A 19,292-nucleotide genomic window follows, 5' to 3' on the forward strand; every position below is an offset into this window, starting at 1 on the left:
AGCAGCTGCCTCTGGAAGCCCTACAAACAGCGTTTCCACTGATGGGATTAAGCAAAAATCATCTGCTCTGTACCGTAGCCATCCTTTTTGGCTGCAAGTCCTGGCATGAATGATAGCAAGTATCAGATAGAGAACAGATTTCTGTCCCCAACTTAGCAAGCATTCAGCATAAGCGAGGGAGCCAATTTCTCTCTTTTATGTAGAGGGGCGTGGGGGGGGGCAGAGAGACTCACTGGAAGAAGAACAAGCAATATCTTCCAAAGGACAGAGCTCTGGGCTTCATGGACGCATTAACGGTAACCACTTGCCACTAAAGAAAGGCTACCTTTCCCCCTCCTGGCCAGCGATGCATTAAAGTTGTCGTAATGACAGCCCAGAAAGTTTTCCTCTTTTGTCTTTGAAAAACAACGGAAATCTCACAAAGGTTGAGGAGCCCCAGCCAAGATGCAACGTTCCCATCTTGATTGCTAATAAGCAGGCCGGTAAACGCAGCAAAACCCCAAAGGGGAAAGACTACAGCCAGAGGGCAATGTTCCAGGAACGTCAGTCATAATGGTGGTTTGGAATCTCCTTCTTAAGATGCTGCAGGCCAGTGAATGCCAGTTGCTGAGAAGCAACACTCGAGAGGGGCTATTGCATTCCAATTCTGTTAGTTGGGCTTCCCAAATGTATTGGACTGGCTACTGGAGGGAGAAGACTGGCTGGTCTAAGGGGCCTTCAGCCTGACCCCGTAGGGCCTTTTTTATGGAGGAAATGGTACTTAGTTTCAGGATAGTGCAAGTGGCAGCATAGGCCCAAGTTTTTGCAGAGACTATCAGCAACACCCCACAAAGGTAAAGTGACCCCCGACCATTAAATCCAGTCACGGACCTCGGGGGTTGTGGTGCTCATCTCGCTTTACTGGACGAGGGAGCCAGCGTTTGTCCGCAGACAGCTTCTGGATCATGTGGCCAGCATGACTAAGCCGCTTCTGGTGAAACCAGAGCAGTGCACAGAAATGCTGTTTACCTTCCTGCCGGAGTGGTACCTATTTATCTACTTGCACTTTGACGTGCTTTCAAACTGCTAGGTGGGCAGGAGCAGGGACTGAGCAACAGGAGCTCACCCCGTCACGGGGATTTGAACTGCTACCTTCTCATCAGCAAGCCCTAAGCTCTGTGGTTTAGACCACAGCGCCACCTGCGTCCCTACACCCCACAAAAGGAGGAAGCATTTCCTCCAGTAGAGTTTCTGTGTGAGTGAATGCACAGAATCTCTCCAATTATTATTTTTAGTTCTTTTGATTAGAAGCAAAGATGCCTCTGTGCCCACACAGTGAAAGCAGGATGGAGCCTGCTGTATATAAACCTGTCCCCAGCCCTTCAGGACCAGCTTGGAGGAAATGCACCCCACAAAAGAAGGACTTTCGCTGTGTGGGCATGCAGGCATCTTTGCTTCCAATTTGAAGAACTAAAAAAAATATTGGGGAGATTCTGTGCATTAACTCACTCTCACACACAGAAACTCCACTGGAAGAAATGCTTCCTTCTTTTGTGGGGTGTAGGGACACAGGTGGAGCTGAATGTATTGTACAAATGGTTACTGGTTTTGCTCAAAACAAATCCAACTCTGGCTGTAACCCTAAATACATACACTAGGAGCAATCCCAACTTGACTCAATGGGGCCTGCTTCACATGCATAGGATTGTGCTGTCAGTTTAACGGGCTTCACCTTCCCAAGATCCACTTGAGTGTTTGCAGATATCCATTGTGCCAATATAATGGTTACATCCCTGGAAAAGACCCTGATGTTGGGAAAGATGGAGGGCACAAGGAGAAGGGGATGACAGAGGACGAGATGGTTGGACAGTGTTCTCGAAGCTCCCAACATGAGTCTGACCAAACTGCGGGAGGCAGTGGAAGACAGGAGTGCCTAGCATGCTCTGGTCCATGGGGTCACGAAGAGTCGGACACGACTAAACGACTCAGCAACAATACAGGGGTACCTCGGATTACATACGAGCAACAACACAGTGGTATCTCGGATTACATACGATTCAGGTTACAGACTCTGCTAACCCAGAAATAGTACCTCATACCTCAGGTTAAGAACTTTGCTTCAGGATGAGAACAGAAATTGTGCTCCGGCGGCGCAGCAGCAGCGGGAGGCCCCATTAGCTAAAGTGGTGCTTCAGGTTAAGAACAGTTTCAGGTTAAGTACGGACCTCCGGAACGAATTAAGTACTTAAGCTGAGATACCACTGTAGTTACATATCCTATGGCATTATTTCCCCCCAACTGGAAAGAATTTAATCACTCAGCTAATGGCTTGGCAGCCAGATCCATGCACTACAGTGCATGACACAAACCATGTAAAGCACTGCAATATTTTGATCTACGTTTTGATTTGTAAACATTGCTGGCAGGGGGTAGGTAGCTTTCTCTGATCCCTACAATAAGACAGATTTTTGTTGTCATGCAAGTGGATCATATATGCTGCCACCCCACACACCGAATCCCCCAAAGAAACCATGTTGATTTGTTCCAAGGAATGATGTACAGTAGAGGAGGCAGCCCTTGGCTTGCAGGGCAAATCTGTGCTCCACTATCCCTGCTGAACTTCAAAAATGGGCACCACGATTTTTGCTCAATTTCACTTGTAAGGACAGTAAGTCCCAAAAGTGTTTGCTATGGCGTTGTTTTGCTGTTTCATGCTCGTTCTGGAACGGTAAAGGGCCATTTCAAAATATGAGGTGATCTGTCAGGAAGCATCCATTCATCCCCTATTTACACATTCAGCAAAATCATGTGGCAGATATCTTCTTGGGCTGTGCCACTTTAAAATGCAAACGAAGGGTTACTTGTGCTTTTTCTTGAATGATACACTCAAAACAAACAAAAACCCAAGATTTCCCACATGTTGGAAACTTACACATCAGAGAGCTATGCCAGAGCTGTGCGGCACTAGCTTTCTGCTTGCAAGTGTGCGTGCAGGAGCAACCCCACATTTGGAGGATGCAATTGTACAATCCAGGAAGAGTTCTATGAAGAGATTTTCGTAGAACATACAAGTTTTGCTGCAAGATTTGGAAAATAGCTCCCCACAGCTTCTCTCCCCAACACCCCCCTGCAAGAGGTAACGGGGAGTGCTACAGGTAAGGAGAGCAAGGCATTTCATGGTACTTTGCAATAAGAAACATCTTTTAAGGGCACAGGCAGCAAAGCTAACGCCACTACGCTGATGGCAACATTCATCCTTTCCTCTGGTATGAACTGGAAAGGCATTTCCAAGGTCTTGCAGCAATTCATGCTTGCCTGCCACTTAGGAAGTGGTCTTACTACTGCAAACTTGTGGCTTAGAATAGGGATGGGCACCAGAGTATCTGGGACTTGCTTTTTGGGCGGCACAGGGCAGAGTTAGGCGGCACAGGGCAGAGCAGGGGCTTCTTCCTCCTCCACTGCAAATGTGGGTGTCTGATAAGTGGCACATGTACAATCAGCAGGATGATCAATGGGCAAGAGCAGCCCTTCCATCTTACACTCCAGAAGGCGAGCAAAGAAGATGAGTGATTGCCATGGCTCCTGAATAAATCTGAATAATTCATCAAGTCACAAATAATGACAAGACAGGAGACTGAAGCATCCTCCTCCAAGCAGGAACTGTAATTTAGATTCCCATCTTTATCTGCAGTAGCAGCGGCAGCGTTCAGATGGACTATAGCTTAGGGGCAGAGCTGGGCAGGCAGAAGGTCCCGGGTTCAATCTCAGGCCTCTCCAGTTGAAAAGGAATAAGGAGCAGGCAATGGCAAAGACTTTCTCTGCATCAGATCTTAGAGAGCTGCTGCCAGTCAGGGTACCCTCTCTTGGGCTTTAGAGACCAATCATCTGACGGAGGAACCTAGGAAATTCTTTCATACAAAGGTGATCACACAAAGCTACCGACTGAAATGCAAGCGCAAGGCAATTCTTGGTTTGGCGCAAAATGAACACTTCTGAGAAAGAGAGAGAGAGAGAGAGAGAGAGATATTATCTATGTCAGTTAAGTATGCTTGTTAATCTACCACAGGTTTGAAGATAAAGGCTCATATCCAGTGAAGGAGCTGGGAGTCTTGCGAGAGAGCCAGAAGATAATGGAGTCTGGAGCCTGTTGATTTTATATTACAGTGGTACCTCAGGTTACATACGCTTCAGGTTACAGACTCCGCTAACCCAGAAATAGTGCTTCAGGTTAAGAACTTCGCTTCAGGATGAGAACAGAAATCTGGCTCCGGCGGCGCAGCAGCAGCGGGAGGCCCCATTAGCTAAAGTGGTGCTTCAGGTTAAGAACCGTTTCAGGTTAAGTACGGACCTCCGGAACGAATTAAGTACTTAACCTGAGGTACCACTGTACTTAGCAAAAAGCCAGACTTGACTCCTAGCCCCTTCATCTTCTACAATTTCAGTAAGTTGTATCTCCCCTTCCTGGACATATCCTTTTGCTCTGGAGTCTTTGAACAAATCGGCTCCAACTGATTTTGGTTCAGGAACCAGTCAAAGCTCAGAAATTCACAGGGTTCCTGTGTTTCGTGCCAAAGCACTGGTCCCACAGAACTGTTTGTTTAAGGGCATCACTACCTATTACAAGGAAGGCGCCCTCACCTTTTAAGGACCTTGTACTGGGGCGTCCAATTGCAAGGTGAATCAGCATGGCTAAAAGTTGGGTACAAAACATGAACTGTGGGAAGCAAGAATAACTTAGAAACAACAGCTGGAGATGGCTTGGGGTACCAAAACAAGTTTGAATTCCTACCATGTGGACCAGCAGGGGCAGAATTTGCCAGTACCTGTGAATTATAGGGAAATGGATCTGCAACAGATGCTTTCCCCTGTCCCTTAGGAACCACCTCGCAAATGTGGCCTTAATCATCTTTAGCTCTTTCTCTTTCGCTTTTGTGAAAAACTAAGCTGAGTAGCATAGCCTGGACAACTTCACCTCACCAAGCAAGACTAAAATGTCCTTCATTGTCACGCTAGGAGTGCAACAGAGAATGTGACAAATGGCTGGTGAAATCATGAGATGATGTTTTCTTCACTGGTGATGGAGACACCGTGATGATCTCATCTGAGTCATCCGACTGAACTTCATCTGCAGGTGGCGAGGGAGAGGGCTGCAGCTGATCATGGGAGGATGTGGCTGAAAGAACAACAAACGAAACAGGAGAGTGGATAAAAATGGCCAAAGTCTTTCAGTTAAGAATAACAAGGTTTCAGAATGGGTTGTGAATAATTTTGATTGCCCTTTTCTGTTTCCACGCTGACACAATCTCTCATTCACAAAAGTAAGGCAGGCATTAAACCAATCATCAGGATTTACATGTAAATGAGAGTGCACGCTCCACCTTCTCTCCTATGGTACTGCACTACTTCCTCATTTTGAAATATATCGCTTTCCACTGCATCAAAGTACAGTAACCTATGACTTGATCAAACCATGACGCAATGCATTAAGCCCTACGACACAGGAAGGGAGGAGGGAGAGAGAGCATGAAAGCACAGGAAGTCTCCTGCATGACCCTCCAAGCCATGGTTTGGAAGATTGCCCCCAGTGCACCCACAGGTTCTTCTGGGACAAGATAAAAGCAGACTCTAAGCAGAAACAGGAGGAAACCACCAATGAATACTAATTAGAAAACTCATCCGTTTGGACATTAGCAATTCAACTCCAATTCAAGTAATAAATAGCAGTAGCACAATAGACAATCTATTTCCCCCCGGTGTGATGGCCCCCTTTATATGTTTGAATTACATCTTGGGCTGCTGTTTTCTTCTGGAACAGTTAAGCAATTAAATAATGATAGTTATTAACCTTCACAACAACCCTGTGAAGTAAACAGTAATTGATACCTAACTCAGAGGCCTGTGCAAAAAAATAAAAATCAATGTGATGGAGTGGCTGTCGACAAATAAGAGTTATAACAACTGAAAATCAATGAAGCCGTCACTCTGCTGCAAGATTGAATACTGAGCCCCTACTTAGCCTCAGGTTTGTTTTGAACTCCGTTGAGACTGAAGACTTGGATGATGCCTTTCTAGAACAGATTGCCAAACATTCAAAAAGGAGAGAGATAGTAGTCATGGGAGACTTCAACCACCCCAATATCTGCTGGAACTTAAATTCTGCCAAGACAAATTCTGCAGGAACAAATTCCTCCATTGCCTCACTGACAATTTCATTTCCCAGAAGGTGGAAGTAGCAACAAGGGGGTCATCTATCCTGGACTTGGACCTCACCAACAGGGAGGAACTGATTGACAAAGTGGAAGAACTGGGAACCTTGCTGAGCCTACTGTACACAGCAGTCTCCTTTTGGACAAGATTAATTAGAACCAAAGTTCAAGGGAGACCACTGCAAAAACGTACAATTAACTACAAGCCCAGGCTAGGGAAGTAAATGAGATTACCATGAACCGCTGAGGTGAATGCTAGAGGCGAATATTTGAATGGAGACCAGACTGGCTTCTTCTCTCCACTGTCAGGGGCTGCTAGGCTTGCTCTCTCATCTCCAGGACCAAGGATCAGAGGCCTGCAAAATATGTGGAGAATTGGCAAGAGTTGTAAAAATAGCTCCCAGCAGAAACTGAGCCCAGAGTCCGAGAGATCCAGCCATAAAGGAGGAGACCTATGATAATAACTAGCACAGGCCTGAGGCTTTAAATCAGATGCAGAGGTTCACTGGTACGCAGGCAGGCAAGCATTCTGTTACATTCATCGTTTTGTTTAATCTCCATGTGGAAAGCATCTAACGTAACTTAACACTGTTGGGCGGTACATTGTGGAACGAGCATAGAGAAACAGAGCAGGCCTGAAGAACCCAAGTCTCCGCGTTCCTGCTATTTGAGAAAGATGCTCCTCAAAGACAGAAACCAATTTAGTAACACCTTAAGTGGTGAGGTTTTTCTGGCATAGTCTGTTAAAAGGCTCCTAAATGTAACACACACCTTGGGAACTCAGGATGGGCTACCTGCTTAAGACTCAAGCATTATACTGCCACATTTATTTTTTATTGCCTGGGTTTTGGATTGCCTTTCAAGATAAAAATCACCTTTACACATAGGTAAAAGGCACAAACAATGAATGATAATAAATACAATCAGTGCTTTTTTCCTGAAAAAAATATTTAGGGGTACTCTCATTTTGACTCAAGAAAATCACCATTTTATAGTTCAAATCAGGAAAAATAAATACAGTAAGTGGGCAAAAGTACAAAGATTCACAAAATGTTTAGGGGTATGCGCCCCCCCAGAAGAAAAGCACTGAATATAATACACAAGCAACCCTCCCGAGGTAGTTTATGGTAGTCAGAAAAACAACATAATATGCTTAAGATAACAAAAGCAACAGCATTAAAATGTTAAGGCAGTGGCAGCAAATAATTAAATTAGATAAGAATACTAGCAGTAGAGAAAACAGCTTTAAATAGTGACAGCAGGTACAGCACCACATACCACCCGAAAGCTGAGTGGAGTAAAAAAGATCTTCAGGGCCTTTCTTTAATACCACTGAGGAGGGCGAGGCAAAGGCAGGAGGAGCTCTGACCTCACCCTGCCAAGCACCAGTGATGGAATGGGATGCAGCATCGGTTGTAATGGTCTTAGAGCAAAGATGCTGTGCTGACACATTCTGCTGTGTTGCAGAATAGCTGCATGGATCACATCAAAGGTCCTGCCACCTCACTCTTTTACACAGCACAAAAAGTGTATTGTTGTTGTTTCAACCATAATGGTCATATCAACTACAGAAGAAAATTATATGCAATGTTGTTTGCAGATGACACAGCCTTGACATTATACGCCGAGGAGGCTCTACAGAGACTCAGCAACCGTTTTGCCCAAGCCTGTGGGGAGTTTGGCCTCGCCATCAGCCTGACAAAGATCAACAAAGATCAGGACGTCGCCAGCTCTCCACGCATCCGCATTGGTGGCCAGACGCTTGAAGTGGAAGACAATTTGGTCTACCTGGGTTCCACCATAACCAGCAACCTGCCCATTGATGCTGAACTGCACAAGCATACTGGCCAGGCAGCTATGGCGGTGGCTCACCTCTCCCAAAGGGTACGGGAGAATGTGATGCTAACAAGACAGGCGGATGCCAGCGACAACATCAATATTTAAACACAACATCTACCGACATATATCTTTATATTAAAATAATAATATACAAAAGGTTAAAATGTATATTAAAATACAAAAGGTTGAAGGGACTAATTGTTGTTGGCATCTGTCTGTCTTGGGAGATATTGGAAGAGTGCGCCTTTGGGGGGTGAAGTCAAACCACTGGAAGGTTGCAGTGCCTGCTGTGGCTGTAGAGACTGATGTAGGAGAGACATGTTTTGTTGCAGCTGGGGCAGATGAAAGCCTCTGGTTGTGTTGATGCAGGTGTACCATGGCATTACAGTAAAATCATCCAATCAAATGTTAACAATTCACCATATTGCCCTAAAAAAAAATCACAGCTTTTGGGCAGCTACAGCAAATCCTGTAACTCTGCCATGAATTTCTCAGACTCAAACAAAGATAAGTGATTTTCGCTTGATCATCCCCATGAGGTATCTTATTTAACAAATTCAGAATATATACAGCACTTGAAATCTTCAAGGTATTGCTCAACCTTTCACGAGCTTGCCACTATTATTTCCCGTTAGCAGAGGCCGGCTTGCCTACTCTAAGGAGCACAACAAGATCATTGTGGGGCACATGTGGGATTGGGACCGAGGCCAGTTAGGGCTGATCTACGCTGTCAGCAGGATCACATGGAATCATAAAAAAAGATGGAAATAGCCTGGAATTCCTTGTGCAGGTAAACAAACCATTTCTGATCCAAAGTTGTTTGGAACCATTTCTGACCCAAAACTTAGTGGGGTGTATGAAGGACCTTCAGAATCTTTTAAATCACTTCAGAAAAAGCTACTGTGCTCTTGTTTTCCTTTTCAGCCAAGCTGCTTGATGTTCTGGAACAACGTTGCCTGGCATCTGGGCTAGACTGTGGAAGACTAAATGGAAATACAAAGGAGGGGGAGAGGGTGAAGACAGCAGAAGAGTTGAACAGCATGGGAGAAGTCAACATTAGCCTCGTCACCTGCAGGTCCATTTTGCTGGTGCAAATATTGTTACACTGTTTGGCCCAACCTGGGCTCCAGCTCACGTTCTTCAAGCCATTGACATCAAGCTTTGTGAAACTCAAATCTCATTAGAACAAACCACTCCTGGCTTACCTTTCCTCCAGGTGAGTGCGTGCCGTGTGAGCCCTGAAAACGGACTGCACAAGCCTCACAGCATCTTCTTCTGCTTTGTAATCAGCAGCTGTTTGTGAAGAGCTGGACCCACGAGACGAAAGTGAATTCTAGGAGCACAAATAGGAACAAGGTGTTGGCATTCAATATGTCAATTGAGAACTTAACAGATTCTGCTGTTTCTGACCTCAAAGCATTCCTTATCCGTCAACAGAAAGAAAAAAGAACTGGGCTGCTTTTCAGCTGTAGTAGTTTGGGAATCCCAGTAGATTCCTGGGGCTGCCAAGGCAAAGTTGATCCAGCCTTCTTACTGCTTGCTCACTGAGAAATTTGGCATCGTTGATATATAAATATGGGAGAACAAAGGAGCAAGGATGCGGGCTATCAAATATTCTGGCCTTTAGATGAGACACCTCTGGGTTGAGAAGTAGCAGCTTTCACTAGGCTGGCTGAATATGGAAGGGATTCAGCAATTTCCCAACACTGAACATTCACTTAAAAAAAAATGTTTGCGGGCAGATAAATTAATATATTAGGTCCCCCAACCACATACTGTATTGTCCAAGGTTATCAATCACTGCCCCAAATTCCAATCAGCCAAAAGCAACAGCCAAATCAAGTTCAAAAAAGGGACCTTATTTTCTTTTTAAATTTTTATTTGTTCAAACTACTTATAAAGAAAACATTATTTTCTTAATTTGGTCCTCCTCCTGCATAATGCAAGAGCAAAATTAGGAAATACTGGCAGGAAGATTCAGACGTTATTCAAGCTTGTTTCACAACAAGATCTCAACAACAAATTTGGTTGGTCACTTGACAGTAAACATCAGAATGAGTTTAGCTTTAACTTTTTAGCAGCGGAAAAGCCATCTGTTGTATAATGCTGGAAAAACGTTTTGACCCATAGATTTTGGTTAAGGAAAGAATGGAAAAGTTAAACATGGGCATAAGGAGAACAGCCTTTAGAAGGACTTCCAAGGATTAACATTGCAACAGAAATGCTGTCATCTTATGTCAAGCGAAGGGACACACAATGCTTATGCAAAAGTCTAGAAACAGTTTATACTTAAAAGGAGTTTATTGGGCATTGATGGCTAGAAGCCCCTAATTCAAATGGCCTCTGACAGCTTCTAATGGCTGGTAGTTTCTAAAGTCCTGGACAGCTATAGCAATTTGGGCGCAGCCTAATTCAGAGGCCATCTACCCTCTGAATACAGGCTGCTGCCAGGCAACTGAGGTGTCTGAGTGGGGGGGGGAGAGGAAAAAAAGCTTTTATGTCCTGTTTGTGGGCTGCCTAGAAGCATCTGGTTGGCCATGGGCTGGACTAGATGGACCTTTGGACGGATCCAGACCTTTGGCTCTTCTCCTGTTAAAAGGCCAGCTTGCCCTCCTGGGGAAGTGGGGAAATGTCAACAATAAAATAGTAAACTGGCTTGATAGAGACGCGGGATAAATTTGTTCATATTTGTTTTAAAGTAAATCTGTGTGGTTTGATTTTATTATTAAAAGGTAAATAAAGATAAGAAGCAAAGCACAGCCTACAGTCTAAGTTCCAGTATTATAGCAGGACTAGCGCTTGGGACAGTGTTCTCGAAGCTACTAACATGAGTTTGACCAAACTGCGGGAGGCAGTGGAAGACAGGAGTGCCTGGCGTGCTCTGGTCCATGGGGTCACGAGGAGTCGGACACGACTAAATGACTAAACAACAACAAAAGAGCTTGGGATCCTGTTCCTTTGCCCTGCAGACCATCTGCATATCAGGGGAAAACATACTGCGGCTACATCTCTACTTGCCCGGATAGTTGCCTTGTGTCCTGTTCGAGGCACGCTGGGAGAGTTTCGACCTTGTGCGTTAATTGATAATAGTTTCTGCCGAGCCAAGTGTCCCCTGAAAGCTGCCTGGAGCACAACAACTGCCTGAGAGAGAGCACAGGGTGAGAGAATAACATGAATGGATGTTAAGTCCCTTGAAAGATGGCAGCTACACATTCCACGCACAGCCCCAGGAAGAAATTGTGTTCTGTAAAGGACTATTTTCTTGGCTCTATAAAGGTATTCCTGCCAATCAAAAGGCAAGCTGAACTACTGATCTCCAATTCAAAAGTTGGTCCCGGTCAATGAAAGATAAAAGAAACCTACTTATGCACAGGTTTATTTGGAAATTCACATACAATCAAATCTGCTGAATGAAATCACACCTCAGCAGCTAAAATTTCATTGGCAAGGCTACATTAATGTCTTGGGTCTCCAACTACCCATTAGACTTTGCCACTGATATGAACATGTTTCCAGGTGACGCAAATTGCAGAAAAACTGCACAAGACCTGAATGACTGAGAACAGAAGCAATTGAAACTATTAGTTGTACGCCTGCAACCATTAGATTAACTTTAAAAAAATCAACTCAACTAAGAAGAGTTTACATTACTCACCTCATCCAGTGCAACCCTGTCAATCTGAAATGGATAAACATTGGACAGAAATGAGGCCTTTTCCATTCTTTTAAGCTAAACTTGGTCATTCTACTTTTGGATTTGGTGTATGCCCCGGTGCTCAGAGGCTCATCAAACATTTTGCGTTTTATATCACTACAATTATTTATACAGTGGTGCCCCGCAAGACGAACGCCTCGCAAGATGAAAAACCCGCTAGACGAAAGGGTTTTCCGTTTTTCGAGGCGCTTCGCAAGACGAATTTCCCTATGGGCTTGCTTCACAAGACGAAAACGTCTTGCGAGTCTTGCGATTTTTTCCGCTCCCCCCCCCCTTTTTCTAAGCCGCTAATAGCGCTAATCTGCTAATAGGGTTGCTTCGCAAGACGAAAAAACCGCAAGACGAAGAGACTCGCGGAACGGATTCTTTTCGTCTTGCGAGGCACCACTTTACCTTGCTTTTGCGAACAATGTGTTCCAAAGCAGCTTGTGAGGAAATGCACAAATACAACAATAAAAGAGATTAAACGTACATTGACCTTAGATTAAGTCCAAGTCGTATTCCCACCCGGTGTAATTCATATTCCTTGGTATTATCTGAGCAGTTATCTATGACCATGGGACTTATGTGGAGTCAAGCCACTGGTCCACCTAGCCATGCCTGGCCAACTCTGACTGGCAGTGGCTCTCCACGGTCTCAGACAAGGGTATAATGTCTGCCTCTCCTCCAGGACATCTTTGTAGATGGAGCGTGGGACCTTCTGCATGAAAAGTGTGAGGCTCTGGTAATGATTTAAAGCCCATTTGCTATATCCAGCATCCTTAACAACTGCCACGTACAAGTACAGAAATCAGGAGTGGATGGCTTTGTTTTTAAAGGATAGATTTGAAAGCATGTTGGCACTTGAGTGGTGAGGAGGTGCAGAGTCTCACATGCCAAAGGGTGTCACTATCATCCCGGTTCCTCCCGTCCTCCGATTTCTGTACTCTTCCGCTCCAAAAATATGCCTCCCCCTCCCTTTGCAGCTGAAAGAGCATCACCTTGGTGTGGTAGGCCTTCCATTGTCTCTGGATGACCCGAGTAGCTTGTTCTTTCCTGTGATGCTCCAAATCTGAACCTCTGAACTTTAGCATGCATGCTGGATTCAACGGTCGCCAGCTGGGCTGACATTTCTGCAGGCCCTTAAAATAACATTGGAGAAAGTATGAATGGAGAAGCAGAAATCCAGAGGAATGGTGATTGCTGCTGTCAAAGGGACAGCTTGGAGGAATGGAATGCTAGCACCAATGAGCAACTGATTGTGCCAGTGCTGCAAAAAACAAATGTTTTCATTGTAACACACACACACACACACACACACCCTTAAAAAGGTAAAGGACCCCTGACAGTTAAGTCCAGTTGCGAACGACTCTGGGGTTGCGGTGCTCATCTTGCTTTACTGTCCAAGGGAGCCAGCGTTTGTCTGCAGACAGTTTTTCCAGGTCATGTGGCCAGCATGACTAAGCCGCTTCTGGCGAAACCAGAGCAGCGCACAGAAACGCTATTTACCTTCCCGCCAGAGCGGTACCTATTTATCTACTTGCACTTTGACGTGCTTTCGAACTGCTAGGTTGGCAGGAGCAGAGAGCAAGCAACGGGAGCTCACCCCGTCGCGGGGATTCGAACCGCCAACCTTCCAATCGGCAAGCCCAAGAGGCTCCGTGGTTTAGACCACAGCGCTAGCCGCGTCCACACAAAACCTTAAAAAGCCCCATAAACCTCTCAGATAAGTGAAGATAAAAGGTTGGCATGCTGACCAGTTCACTTGACTACTATTCAGAAAATTTTTGAATTATATAGAAAGAATGGTTTGTTCCTAGCTCAATGGTAGTTCTGAGTCACGCACTGAGGGAGGCACCTTCTTTGGAGCCTACTCTCTATTCTTCATGGTTCAGGAGTTGGGGGTCCACAAAAAATATGGAGCAGTGCCGAAGGAGGACTCTCCCTCAGCTGTGCTCTTCCGCAGAGACTAAGAATTACAGTGGTGCCTCGCAAGACGAAAAGAATCCGTTCCGTGAGTCTCTTCGTCTAGCGATTTTTTCATCTTGCGAAGCAAGCCCATTAGCGGCTTAGCAGATTAGCGCTATTAGTGGCTTAGCGGCTTTTAGCGGCTTAGCGGATAAGCGGCTTAGAAAAAGGGGGGGGAGGGGAAAAAAGTTGGAAAAACTCGTAAGACATTTTCGTCTTGTGAAGCAAGCCCATAGGGAAATTTGTCTTGCGAAGCACCTCGAAAAACGAAAAACTCTTTCGTCTAGCGGGTTTTTCGTCTTGCGAGGCATTCGTCTTGCGGGGCACCACTGTAGTATGTATCTGTTTGGACACACTTGGTTCTTTCTGTTCAGATGCAACACTAAGCCATAGTTTGATGGAGGGGTGGGAAATAGTTCCAGCTGTTGGGCCAGATCATTCCTCTCACACATCCTGCTGGTCAACTGACAGGTGGGCAGGATCCAGGTCAAGCCTTTACCTGGCAGGTGGGCATGGCTTGGCTGAAATAGCCTTACAGCCCCAATTAGGCCTATAAGTGGAGGTTCGGCATCCCTGGTGCAGTGTTTCATAAATGAGCTTGCTTGAGTCTTGGGCTTGCATGCTCACCCTTCTCCTCTGATGCAGGCATGAGAAGATAGGTAAGCACCTGCTTCCTGGCTTAAACTTGTTGCAGCTTCTCATTATGTCTAAACCAGGAACAGCAGTTAGTTTGTAAGAATGAAGGGGGGGAGGGGTATAGACATATGCAAGAAGCAAGAAATTGGAAGTATCAACAAATGAATGAGGGAAAAGAAGTCATGCAAACATGGAGGAAGAATGTGGCAAAGATCTAAAGGAGTACAATACGGAAAGAAAGGATTGGGACAATGAGAGAGTTAGTGGGGGAGAAGAGGAAGGAGTAGATGGAGAGAAAGAGAGAATAACTGCCAATTCCAAGCACTGTGAGAGCCAAGGCAAAAAGATGGCGTTGTCTTTCAGTACAGAGGACTTTCCTGCTATTAACAAATCAGTGAAGGAACAAGTGAGGACAGAGATTTCCCAGCCAAGTTACCAGCAATTAAGTGTTCTGTCTCCACTCACATCCCTAAGCTACACATTTCCTCCAAGCCAGCCTTAGCTATTAGGAGGTCATACATCATTCTCCTTTAGCCACCTAGAATAAGAATATAAAAGGCTCCCCCCGCCTTTCTTTCATACCCATAAACATAAAATCCAATACTTGGCTGGAGGAAGGGTTTAGGAGGGATGCAATCTCTGAAATCCATGCCAAGCAGCCTGCACAGAAGTTTCAACAGAAGTCAATTAATAATAGGTGACCTGCTGTACCAAACATATCGAACTGTGGTTTTTTTACCTGGTTGGAAGGTTCTGTGGCATCAATTCCAGCCAGCCTACAGTTTGCTTCTTGGTTTCCCTCCAATTCTCCCACCTTCTCTGTCAGCTTCTGGATTTCTTCCCTGCAGAAGTACAAAACAAATCATTTGCACAGAGTTTCCAGTTCCACAGAACTCTGAAACCTGCAGGCGCCTCTACAGAGCACACAATGCAAGGAGTTGTTTGGGGTGTCTACTTTTGGAGGGGCGCACCAAGGAAGCAGCACGTGCAACATCATGAATGGATCCTGAGGCACACCACTTGGATCCTGTGAATCTTCCAGTGCAGCAGGAGATTGGGGAAGGTTGGAGTAACTTGCAGAAGGACCCCCGAAACAAAACCAGGCAGGGCAACTGCTCTGATCCTCAAAACAGAGGGAGGGAACAAATCCTGCTACATTCAGTCCCATGTTCAAAGTGAGGGTGCACGGCCACCACCTAGCCACAAACCTCTAACTCGCCAGCAGAGTCTTGCAAGGAAGAAGATGGGGGTAACAGCTCAACAACCTCAGGGATTTGCCAAGAAATTGACAATGAAAGGACATGGTGCTAACTGGTCAACAGCCTTGACTGTGCCGAAATAGGAACATTTTGCCAGCTCTGCTGATAGCGCTTCTGGGCCAGAGTCACATTTGCTATGAAGTCAGGCTCTTGTGCAACTCCTGCTAAGTCTCTTTTGCAACTCCCTGTGGGTCCGACTCTGCAGGGTCACAGGCTCCTCCAACTTGTCAAGGTTGTGGAGGAGGAACGACAATCATCCTGTGAGTAAGGAAGGCACGTCTGGCGCCACTTTTGTTTTACTTCTGGCACCAGATCAAGACGTGGTCGTTCTTGCAGGCGTTCATGATTCATTGATTGTGCAGATGAAAACGGTAATAAGAAACCACTTTTGCCATTGTGTGGTTTTTAGCATTATCTGCTCTGCATAACAATGAAATTGTTGTTTATAATCTGCATTTGTGTACCCTGCTCCTGAGATCAATATGATATATAGGGCAGGCTACAAAGATTTTTAAATAAACAAACACACTTACAACTTCAGGTATTTGCTAGCAAATCTGGCTTTTGCACATATTTGCTGTAAGGAAAGCAGCATTCTTAGGGCCTGGATTTTTTTTTAAGCACTTTTTAATTTACACTGGGGGAAATGGCCAAATTAAAAATGCAGAAAGATTCTTGCATAGAGCACCAAAAGATATTCACATACATATGACTATACCACCCAAGACTGCAACCAAAGGCAGCTGCGCTGTTTCTGGCGATACCTAGAGACTTAACTCTTTAGCAGCCAGTTGGTTCTGAAGGATGTCCTTTTGGCCTTTCAGCTTGTTCACTAGTCTGCGAAGACGCTCACGTTCTTCCGGAGGGTCACCTTCCGCAGCAGCTGACTGACCCAACTGGGAGAGCAACGTTGAAGTGCTACTTTCTGAAAGCCTGCCATTCTGCATCTCATCCATTTTCTGGAAATATGGAAAGGGAAAAGAGTGAGGCACATTATAGCATTATAGCAGTCTACTGATCTAGGGGCACACAAAACCCTGCCCTGGTGTGCAGAAATCATCTGTGGTTGCAGAACATTCAACCAGTGGCAACCACCAGCTCAACCCTCCAGAACAGCCATTCTCAACCTTAGGTCCCCAGGTATTGTTGGACTACAACTCCCACTGGCCACGCTTGGCTAGGAATGATGGGAGTTGTAGTCCAGCAACATTTGGGGACCCAAGGTTGAGAAAGGCTGCTCTAGACATTCAAGCAGTTTCTGTGGCTAAGGGAGGGTTGGCCATTGAAGCTGCTTATAATCTAGACTCTCCTCTCAAATCATCACCACCATAAGCACTTTCTACAAAGAACTTTTGTGATTTTGGAACTAATCCAAGTGCTTACTCTGCACCAGGGGGACCGGAAATGTCCAGGCCTTTCCACCCAGCCCTGGAGACTCTCCCCAAATCGTGCCCCATCTTCTCAGGCCACCTCCCACACCAGCCCTATACTATGCCCTCCTTGGGTGCCATCGTTTGCCTGGCTGGGGATGTGTGATGATGCCTCTTGGTTGCCTGGATGGAAAATGCTTCTCTCTTGCTTTTACGTGGCTTAAGTGTAGGTGAGAGATGCATCTCTTGCTGTGGCCACCTCTGCACCTGGCCAGGTTCACTGCTGGCATGCGGCTCCCAGGAGGTTGTGCAAAAGGGGATGCGTCCCTTGAGTTTCTGAGCCTTGTCCTACGTAGTCTATTCAACAAAGATGCCCAGTGACCCCCAAACAACTGCTCGGTAATGGTAATGCTCACATCCTAAAAATACGCCAATCAGCATCTCTCTCACACACACAAACACCTATATAAGCAAGTTCCTTGGGTCTAGTCCCTTTGCAATAGACTGAAGCAAATGGACCAAGGGGTTCAGCAACTGCAACCGTTTCTTTCCCAGCAGCGCTAAGATAGCGATCCGGCTCCCAGCACTCACTTTCTCCAGCCTTGAAATCCGCCGAACCAGCCTCTGTCTGCTCCACTCAGTGTAATCTGGAGGAAAGTTAACAAGGTTTTCAAAGTGGAAGTCAGATTGCGAGAGACACAAATCCCCGAAAGGAGAGGCCCACCAAGCTGCAGGGCATCCGAGAGACGCTATTTATAAAAGCCGGAGCAGCAGATTAATCTTGAGATGTTTTGACATCCAATCAAGCTGCCTCTTGTTGGCTGAAGCTCAGGTGGGGCAAGGGAGAGACATGCCCCGTGTGCAAAAATGGACAAAATACCAGATAGTGTACTGGCAGCTATTAAGGCAGCCGTCTCTGGTAGTGCACCCGCTTTGGCAGGAAATAGTTAAGCAGGTTTTTGAGATGGGAGAAGAAAAGCAAGGCATCAGCCTGCACTGAGGGTTGGGTAGGGGCCAAAGGAACGTGTGGGTCTTCTGCTCACTTCCTTTGACTAGTGCTAGAGGTGGCAGCCCATGAAACTGCTTTTGTCTGTTCCCTGGTTGCCCTGATCATTTCCCAGGGCCTGCTTGGCCATTTCCAATAGGCATCTGGTTGGCCGCTGGACTAGATGGTCCTTTGCCCTGTCCCAGCAGCCAAGCTCTTAAGCACATAGGTAAAGGTAAAGGGTAAAGGGACCCCTGAAAGTTAAGTCCAGTCGCAAACGACTCTGGGGTTGCGGCACTCATCTCACTTTACAGGCTGAGGGAGCTGGCGTTTGTCTGCTCTGCAGACAGTTTTTCTGGGCCATGTGGCCAGCAGGACTAAGCCGCTTCTGGCGCAATGGAACACTGACACCAGAGCAGTGAACGGAAACGTCATATACCTTCCCGCTGGAGCAGTACCTGTTTATCTACTTGCACTGGTATGCTTTCAAACTGCTAGGTTGGCAGGAGCTGGGACAGAGCAACGGGAACTCACTCTGCCGCGGGGATTCGAACCGCCAACCTTTTGATCAGCAAGCCCAAGGCTCAGTGGTTTAGACCACAGCACCACCCGCGTCCCTTAAGGGCATAACCAGGAATCAAATAAGGAAAACGCACCAGAGACAGGAAAACTGGAAGTACCCAGGCAAAGTCTGAGTCCAAACAGAGCCTTTTTCCCCCTCTTTCTCCCTAAAAGTCTACTTGAAAGACCGTATTCCCTTGTACGAAACTGCCCAGGCTCTGAGACCTTCCCCCCACCCTCACAGGCATGTTTGGTGGGGATGCAGGATTTGGCCTTCTTGCTAGCTGCTCCCAGATTCTCGAACTCCTTCCCTAGAGAAGCTAGACTGGCTCCCTCCCTGCTGTCCTTCCGCCAGCAGGTGAAGATCTTTCTTGTTCCAAGAGGCTTTTAGGCAACTGACTGCTTTTAATGAAAGGGATGGTGCTGTGCTGTTATTACTGTAATGATCTCTATGTTTTCAACAGCTCTTTTAATATATTTATGTAGTTTTAATTCTATCAGTGTTTAATTGTTTTTGAATGATTTCTTTTCTCTATGTTGTTAGTGGTTCTTGTAAGCTGCCTTGAGTCCCATAAGGGAAAAGGTGGGATAGTGATGATGATGATGAAGAAGATAATAATAATAATAATAATAATAATAATAGCCAGTTTGGACAGACAACACTTGACCTAACCCTCCAGACTACAGTCCTGGTGGCTCATCACACAAGGCAGTCATGCCAAAGAGCTGAGTGGCTCCCAGTTTTAGCCACAGCAGCTCATGACAGATTCTCCCTGGGGGTTGGGAGATTTCGCA

At 45.9% G+C, this 19,292-nt stretch overlaps 1 protein-coding gene across 1 annotated transcript in view; it reads right to left on the minus strand.

Moving 5' to 3' along the window:
• Positions 1-3,621: 3,621 nt before the first annotated feature.
• The window catches only part of IQCE (IQ motif containing E), a 37,366-nt gene continuing 21,695 nt past the window's right edge, over positions 3,622-19,292 (minus strand). The window contains exons 13-23 of the mRNA XM_081840712.1: positions 17,543-17,598; positions 16,359-16,540; positions 15,062-15,164; positions 12,612-12,860; positions 11,680-11,703; positions 11,022-11,165; positions 9,230-9,357; positions 8,926-9,007; positions 7,825-8,087; positions 6,420-6,541; positions 3,622-5,152 (exon numbers count right to left, since the gene is read on the minus strand). Coding sequence (XP_081696838.1) covers positions 4,989-5,152; positions 6,420-6,541; positions 7,825-8,087; positions 8,926-9,007; positions 9,230-9,357; positions 11,022-11,165; positions 11,680-11,703; positions 12,612-12,860; positions 15,062-15,164; positions 16,359-16,540; positions 17,543-17,598 — 1,517 coding nt within the window. The 3' untranslated portion in view covers positions 3,622-4,988. The remainder of the gene's footprint in view (positions 5,153-6,419; positions 6,542-7,824; positions 8,088-8,925; positions 9,008-9,229; positions 9,358-11,021; positions 11,166-11,679; positions 11,704-12,611; positions 12,861-15,061; positions 15,165-16,358; positions 16,541-17,542; positions 17,599-19,292) is intronic.

This window comes from Podarcis erhardii (genome assembly GCF_964252035.2).
Source record: "Podarcis erhardii genome assembly, chromosome: 14".
NCBI classification, from domain to species: Eukaryota; Metazoa; Chordata; class Lepidosauria; order Squamata; family Lacertidae; genus Podarcis; species Podarcis erhardii.